This window comes from Manacus vitellinus, unplaced genomic scaffold (genome assembly GCF_001715985.3).
Source record: "Manacus vitellinus isolate BGI_N305 unplaced genomic scaffold, ASM171598v3 scaffold_67_pilon, whole genome shotgun sequence".
Taxonomy (NCBI): Eukaryota; Metazoa; Chordata; class Aves; order Passeriformes; family Pipridae; genus Manacus; species Manacus vitellinus.
Genome location: NW_021940737.1, coordinates 222229 through 230342, shown reverse-complemented (window position 1 = coordinate 230342; position 8114 = coordinate 222229). Strand labels below are relative to the sequence as shown.

Sequence of the window (8114 nt, the reverse complement as noted above, 5' to 3'; positions counted from 1 at the left end):
GCTGCAAGAGTTGGAACTTTGCTATCTCTCGTAGAACAGAAATTTAGATTCTATTTTGGGCTCTGTTCTTCATATATAGCATATAAAATACTTACTGTGGATAAATTAATTGGAACACTGGAGTGTCAATAAGATGAAAGATTAAGTAAAAGGAAATAGGAAGTTCCACCTTTAAAAATCATGGACTTCATTTGAAGATGTTGAAGACCATGTAGGATGTGGGTTTCCCATAAAATCAGTGTGTTAGTATTTTGTATTGTCATTGAGCAATTGCCTAGATTAGGAAAGTGTATCACTACCTGTACGAATATAACCAGCACTTTCTTTTCAGGTTTTACATGTGCAGAATTTCTGTAACTGTGTTCGCTGGCAGCGGTTTGTAAAATTCTGGCAAATTCATGCTTTCTTTTAGGAACTCTTCTAACAATTCCTTTTTGGTAACCTGTTTTCACTTAAACCAGTGCACTTCTGTAATCTCACAGGACAGGTATTTCTGATTCCAATTTTTGACACCTCATTCAAGTGTCCAGGTTAGTCATTTGGGTGCATTTCAGAGCTCTGAATTTTGCTGGGCACATTTGCCCTGTGGCGGTTTCCACATCCCTCTATGGACTCTAGATGGCTGGCAGCCTCTAACTTATGTCATGTGAAGCAATGTGAATTTTGTAAATTGCTCTCTTAGATCAGGGAAACAAAATGTTTTAGTTGAAGAACTGTGCAAAGGATGACAGTGTAAAGGCTCAGTACCATGGGAGAGGAGAGGGACAAGACGAGCACACCATCATACCAGGGGGCTTCGTTTACTGGAGAAAACAGACAAATATAGGAAGAATATTAAGTCTCTTGGAAGAGTTTCCTGAATGCCCAAAGATTTGCAGTGAGCTACAGGGAGAGCATGTCTGTATAATTCCAGAGGGGCTCTTCAGTCCTGCAAAGTTCACCAGGCAGGGAAATAAGTATCTTGATGTTGTGTAAGCACTTTTTATGTTGCTGTATGGAAGGTGCGTAACATTACTCTGTCATAAAGTGGTAACGTATAGCATATAATATATCCCCTCTGCCTGTTTGTGACCCCTGGTAAGGCAAGCACATCCTCCTGGTCTTCACTAGCTCTTGTTTATGGCAGCAAAGCCTTGAACCGATGGGATGTTATGGATGTCATAATTGATCTTGGAACAGAGCAGGTGAACAGCTGGAAGGCATAAGGTGGCACATGTAATGAGGTGGCTTCCAGGGAGGGTTGAGGCACCAGGCCCTGACAGGAAAGCAGCCTGGTCACCTCCAAGATATCTGGTGCTCACCTGGATTTACAAATGACTGTGTAAAATGTAAGCATTTAGACAGTTGGTTCCAAATTTTGAACAGGTGCTGGAGAAAGAATTTACATTTCCAGAGTGTGTGGAGCCTAAAAGCAAAGAGTCTAGAAAAGTAATCTGTGGTGTGGCCAAGGCCCCCCACGAGTGTCGCGGTGCCTGCTAGGAAGGACGGCCAGATCCGTGCAGTCTGTCTGTCGGCATTTGGATTGTTTGATCATGGTCGTGGGCAGTTTGTCATCAGGAGGTTTTTTTCTGAGGCACAGGGCTGTTATGAAATGGTTATGTAATGTCCAAGGGTGGGTATCTGCTGACATTTGAAAACTATGCAGTGAGAAGTATGGTGGTGAAAAATGAGAGGTATGTCTTTAACACGTGTTGACTGTAAGGCAGGAGACAGATTGTGGAAAAGTTATTTCAATCTTTCTTAAGAATAGCCTAAATTTTTAAGAAGCCACATCATAGATGTGCGAAGGATATACTGGAAAACCGGTCTAATGTATTTATTTTCATTTTCACAAAAATTAATATTTAGTATTACCCATTGTAGGCATGCAAAATCACATCATTTGCAAACTAATGTAATGTTAAATACAGCTATCACTTTATTTTCCTTATGTTTTGTGCTGTTAAAAAATATGCTTTCTAGACTTACTCCACAGTTGAAAGTACTCAAAAATATTTAAAATACTGAAAGTATGAAAATACCGATGTATTGAAAATACTCTTTCTTGTGAAAGAACTAAATTGTATTCTCCAAAAAGTTAAATGCATTTGGTTCATTCTTAGAGAAAGTAGAACCCAGTTTGAAAAAGTATAATGCAGTTTTGTTTATATGTACAATAGAATTCAACTTCTTCAGACTGGTTTCCCTCAAAGGAGGAAAATAATACCTTTTTTCCACCCCATATTAAAATAAGCTTATTCAGTTGTGGTTGCAAGTAACTTCCTTGCTTAGAAAGTTGATTAGCTGAAAGCATGAGATTACTAATGATTAGATTCCAGCTGGTTTTGTTTGCTATGATGATTTCTCAATAACAAGGGAGGAACTGCAGAATAAGTCACTTTTGTTTTTTTTCACACGTGGTTGTGGTAAATTAAAAAAATATATACCTGCCTTCTGATCTTTACTTCTGAACAAGATGTTTATAGTATTCTAACATAAAATTTATTTATATTTAAATATAAAATGTAACGCGTTCAAAAGCTACGAGAACGTAGGCTAGAGGAATGAGTGCTGTTTTGTTTGTTTTTTAAGAAACAAACCACTTTTCAGTTTCCATGAGAAGAGACCTTTGGGAGTATAAGGCAGTCCCTGAGAGCTTCTCTCCGCAGGAAGCGGAGCAGAGCAGTGGTGGCCCCGCTGCCGGCAGGAAGCTGCCCCGTGCTCAGCTCTGTGGGGCCGGGCTGTCCCGCTCCCGGCCAGGTTCTCTGCGCCTCTGGGCCAGGAAGCTGCCCCGTGCTCAGCTCTGTGGGGCCGGGCTGTCCCGCTCCCCGGCCAGGTTCTCTGGGCCAGGAAGCTGCCCCGTGCTCAGCTCTGTGGGGCCGGGCTGTCCCGCTCCCCGGCCAGGTTCTCTGCGCCTCTGGGCCAGCCCTGGGAGTGCGGATGGCAGCGCCCAGGGAGGGGCCGTGTCACCAGGGCACGGGCACCGCGCTGCAGAGACTGGAGGGTTTTGCTAATCGCCTCTTCCATAGGCACTCCAAGCATGGTGCACAGGAGCAGAAAGGCACTCAGGACAGGGAGAGCCCACGGTGCTCTGAATTCACTGCCCGGTGGGATGCAGAGAGTAAGTAGTGGGCTTGGTTCGCTGAGAGATGTTTGCAGTTCAGTTTGCCTCCTAAGGGAAGCACTTGTGTGTTTGTGATCAAGGCTGAACACCGACGGGTGATACATTTCCAGCTCCTCACCTGAAGGTATCGGTGTGAAGGACAGCACATTGCATCAGGCAGGGGACATGGGGCTGCTTCATGAACTGCTGGCTGGCAGGAGAATTTATCCCCTATTCCTTCTTTTCTTTCAAAGCACAGTTGACTTGTTTTGGCAAGCCCTTGCCCCAGTTCTTACTTCTAAAGTACTTCCTTTATTTTCAAATGAAATCAGCGAGTTTAGCAGAAATAGAAAACTCTTAACTAAAGACTGTTTAAATGTTTAAACTTTCAAATGGGTAGACGTTGCTGCACAGATTAAACTTCTAATTATAGGGGTTTTCATCATTCATGGTTCTATTTTAAGGGATATATACATTAGAAATGCTTTATATAGTGTAAGCAATATAACATTCTGTTTGATTTTAACTATTACATATTAACTTAGTGTAGGAATGCTGGTTATCATTAGCGTTAATTTCTTAATTAGCGAACAGTTTACAGTATTTGTATGGTTAAAAAGTTTTCATGGTTGTATTTTGGCTAATAAGAGAGATTTCAAAAAAATCTCAATCTAAACAAATTGATGTTTGATTTTCTTTTTTTTTTTTAATTTTTAATTTTAAAGCCATGCAGTATTTTGCAGAGCAATTCTTGTGTCTGGTTAAATACTCATTTTAAAATGTTACAATATGGTAATTTATGATAATTTTGTTCCAAATTTCAGATTCATTGATGGGTTTGAGATAGCACAATTATTTCAGTTGAAGATAGGCTGTGTTGGAAATGCTTAACATCACAGTGTTACCATGAAGAAAACCAGTGTTTATACATCTTGCTTGCAACTTAAAATGTTATATGAGTAGGGAGTGAATCTGTTCTCAGAGGATAAGCAGTAAACAGGGAAACAAAAAGGTGTTAATGCATTGACCTAAAATAGATTGAATCTAGGTCTCCCAAATGAGATAGGAAAGAATTGACTCGTTTTGTTGGGAAGATAAATGATGAAAGTGCATAAATTCTGAGCTTCCACTTCTCCAAAATACTTTCAGCTTGGTAAAAATAGACACATACTTGTGTTTATGTAGAAGCTCTTTTTTATGTAAATAGCTATTTGAAAAAATAACACTGAAGCATTTCTGTTTATATAACATGAAGAAAAAAATGGTATTGACCTACTGACACTTACAAATTGTGACCTGTTTGTGTACAAGTCTGTACTTTTTTCCCCTCTATTTAAGGCAGGCTTCCTCATGTGACATGTTTGATGAGGAAATGGACTGTCGTGTCTCTTGATAAACGTGGTGAAAATGGCTGTTCTGTGAATGCTATTTTAAGTCATAATTAAGCAGAGTGGTTGCATGCAGTGTTCTGAGCTGAAGTTGCTGAGCTGGTAGCTGAATAGTGGGTGTCTATGCAGCTTTGGTTTTGAGGTGAAATTCTGAATCTTTATCCTGAAACTTTACTTTCAATTTCTAGATTATTTAAAAAAATAATAATTACTGTAGGTACCCATGAACTAAGTCCACATTTAGCTGGAGTGATAGAGAAAATAAGGAGTACAGGGAAGGGAGTATTTCTCTCTACTCCTGACTCCTAATTAGATCTTCAGAAAAATACATCTTCTGTGAAAATTCTTTGTGAAACATAAAAGAGAAACAAGGTGTTGGGGTTCTTTTGTTTGTTTTGGTTTAGGTTTTTGTTCATTTGTTTGGAGGTTGTTTTGTTTGTTTGTGGTTTTTTTAATACCCAAGAGTTCAATGTCATAGAATTGCTTAGTGTCACTGAATTCAGGTTGTAGATTAATTTCACAAAAAGTTTAATGAATAAGCAGTGTTTTAGAAACATGCTGGTGTTTGTCTTATAAGGATATTTGAATATTCTCAACTATTTTGTCCGTATCACTGCAACTTAGAGATATAAGGTTTTAGGTGAACCTACATGGCAGACAGCGTGAATTACTCTCAGAAGTTCAAGGCAAAAGCACTCTTAATTCCTGAAAAAAGTTTGGAAAATAACTTCTCAAAATTTTTGTTATTTTAGGCTTGAGGTGGAATCCATTTGAACAGGAAGTTAATATACTGATACCATCTGCTGTAATGAAATACAGTAACAGGTCTGTGTCTATTCTTTCACAAGCAGTTCCTGCTGAAGCTCTGGGTTTGCTGCAGGGGAAGGAGCTGTGCTTGTTGGGTGGACTTTGTGTTGTCAGTCGCCTGGTGTTGTGGGTTTAAATAAATTGCCTTGTGGTCTATGGCCTTAGGGGTTTTTCAGTGGTTGATTTTGAAATTTGCCATCATTGCTCTGTTATTTTGATATATAAAGCATGTGGTTTCTCCAGTGTGCCTTGGATTCTTGATCATTGCCCGAAATGAGTGTGTTCTGTAAATTCCTCAAAGTCCAGAAGGGCAGAGCTGACTCAGGGCACCACGGGCCTTGGAATCTGTTTGCAAAAGCTGCCTGAGCACACGTGTGATTGTGGAGCCGGGCCTGGGAACCAGGTCAGTGGTGCTGCACAGCCCCAGGGTGACAGGGACAGATGGGAGCCATCAGAACGATGCTTTTCAGTCTTCCTGTAGATGTCTTGACTGTGACCACTTGCAGCTATATGGAACCTGCATTTTGATTTTTGTTTCGTTTTATTAGTTGCTTGTTGCTCTTTGAATGATTGAAGTGGGAAAGCAAAGGAAAATGAGGCTGCTTGGTTTTGAACATAGAGCCAGTAAGATCAGCATGAATCTTTTATTCTTGAACTGGTACGAGTATTTTCCAAATCTGCATAAGAGAACACATTAACAACTTGGATAACTGAAATGGTCAGGAGAGGCAACACTAGTCCATCTGTCATCTTCATAGTCTCTAAATTGAAAATGGATGGGTGATGAACAGTCAAAGGAATATTATTTGGTCTCTGATTCAGAATAATACCAGTATACTTTCAAATACTGTGGAATGATGTATAGAGATTTAGCTGAATAATTACTATATATTATATGAGTGTGTGTGTGAAGAGAGAAAAATGCATGTGAAATATGAAATAATGTACAGAGCACACTGTATGAATTGCTTAAAGCTTTAGAATAACTACTAGTTGGGTACAAGTCAACAGATAATTCTGGTCTAAGGTTGCCATGGAAACAACCAGTGCTTGATATAATTGAGAACATCTTAAACCCTCCTGGTGTTTGCATGCTTTTTTCCCCTGCCATTTTGAGTTGCTTTAGACATGAATAGGTAGCATTGGTCAGAACAGTAGTAGTTCATGAGGAAACCCAAATACCCCTGTCCTGAATATTGATTTTGATATTCTGCTGGTATCTTGTGCTTCGTAGTTTTTTGCATCACAAGGAGCTCATAAGGAAGAGCAGCTCTCTGGATTCTCTGTGCTCTCTCTAGTTAGTGTATAAGTGTGTTTAGAGATTGAAGCACTGATCTGAGAGACTAACATACTTCATCAGCTGTTGGATTAATATTAGGAGCAATATGTTTCTGACAACTAGCTTTTCAGCATGAATGGTAAGTCTTTTTTATTCCCTTTGACACTGTTTTTTTGTTCTGTCTTCATAAGCAGGGAAAATCTACCAGGTTTCCCTTTCTTGTCTGCATAGCTACATCGACTGCTGATTTCTTTGTTTTTGTAATCGACTCACTGTGGGTTTCTATTTAAAATTACTAGCCTTAAAGGTTTGCAGTTTATTATTAAACTGTTTGCTTTGGATAACTGGTATTTAGTGCTTTATTTTAAAGCTTTCTTTTAGAAATAACTTACAAATCATTAAGGCACAGAATCTGATTTGAAAAATTTTTAATTGAATATATACATGTCGGTTCACTTAATTTTCTGTGCCACTCATAATAAATTATTTAATGTTAATTAATACAAATCAGAGAGGCCTTCTGAAATAATTGTAATTGTTACCTAAAAATTCTAGACAGGTATTTGTTGTTTTTCATCTGAACCAGCTTATTCTTCTATGATTTTTAGTCTTTTAAATACTGGGATAGCAGAATAGTTGAGGTCATTCATGGAGATAGGGGAGGGCAGTCTCATTTGAAATGAGATGCTATAATAGATCTAGTAAACTTATCAGGCAGGTATTTACTTTCCAAAACCACTGTGACTACTTATTATAAGGTACTTTGAATATAATGGAATTATGAAGTACTATATTCTTGCTTGGAATATTATTGAAAGTTGGTTTTAAATATATGAACACTGTATGTTTGTTTCCTTGGAAAAAGATATCCTTTGAAAATTGTTTGCAAAAAGCCCAAATATGCTAGTTTTCTAATTGATGCCTTTGTGTTTCAAACAGATAGTCTGGAGCTTTAGAAAATGACTCGAGGCAGGGATTTCTTGAAAAGAAAGAACAGTTAATCATGTCTATGGGGTTTGTCTGTGTGGTTTTGCTTCATTCTACAAATTTAAGGGACCATTTTTACAAAGGTTTCACTTGTGTTCATGGCATGACATAGAGTGGGAGGAGTTATCCCACTGCCTTATCTAATATCAGCTTGTCTATACTTATCTCATACAAATGTGTTGAGGTCATCTTCCCCAGAATGGAAAGCGTGGCTGTCGTTTCCTTGCTGTGCAAAGTACAAAATACAAATGTCAAAGCAGGTACAGTTATTCAGACGGTGTTTCAGTACTTTGTACATCCAGCACGGAAATCCGTGGTGCAGCATCACTGCTGACTGGTTAGTAAAGCTGAAGGCGCTGCCTCTGCAAGTGCCGGCCCAGCCTCTGGGGATGCTGCTGGGGAGCTGGTGTGGCCACGCAGGTCCCCAGCTGGCCTGCACTGCCCCTCAGGGACACGAGGCATTGCAGCCTCCCTGCCAGCACCTGTCCCTGCCAGCACCTGTCCCTGCCAGCACCTGCCCTGCCCAGCCTCCGTGGGGAGCAGGAAGAACCCACAGCCTCCCTGACTGCAT

At 39.7% G+C, this 8114-nt stretch overlaps 1 protein-coding gene across 4 annotated transcripts in view; it reads left to right on the top strand.

Annotated features, from left to right (window-relative positions):
* The first annotated feature begins 1181 nt into the window (after positions 1–1181).
* PRKACB (protein kinase cAMP-activated catalytic subunit beta) overlaps positions 1182–8114 on the top strand; it is a 35884-nt gene continuing 28951 nt past the window's right edge. The window contains exons 1-2 of one of the 4 annotated variants that reach the window (XM_018083743.3): positions 1182–1328; positions 3009–3100. In XM_018083743.3, coding sequence (XP_017939232.1) covers positions 1327–1328; positions 3009–3100 — 94 coding nt within the window. In that variant the 5' untranslated portion in view covers positions 1182–1326. Of the gene's footprint in view, positions 1329–2919; positions 3101–6301; positions 6696–8114 lie in introns of those variants that run through there. The other 3 variants (XM_018083742.2, XM_018083745.2, XM_018083747.2) reach the window with 3 other exon arrangements.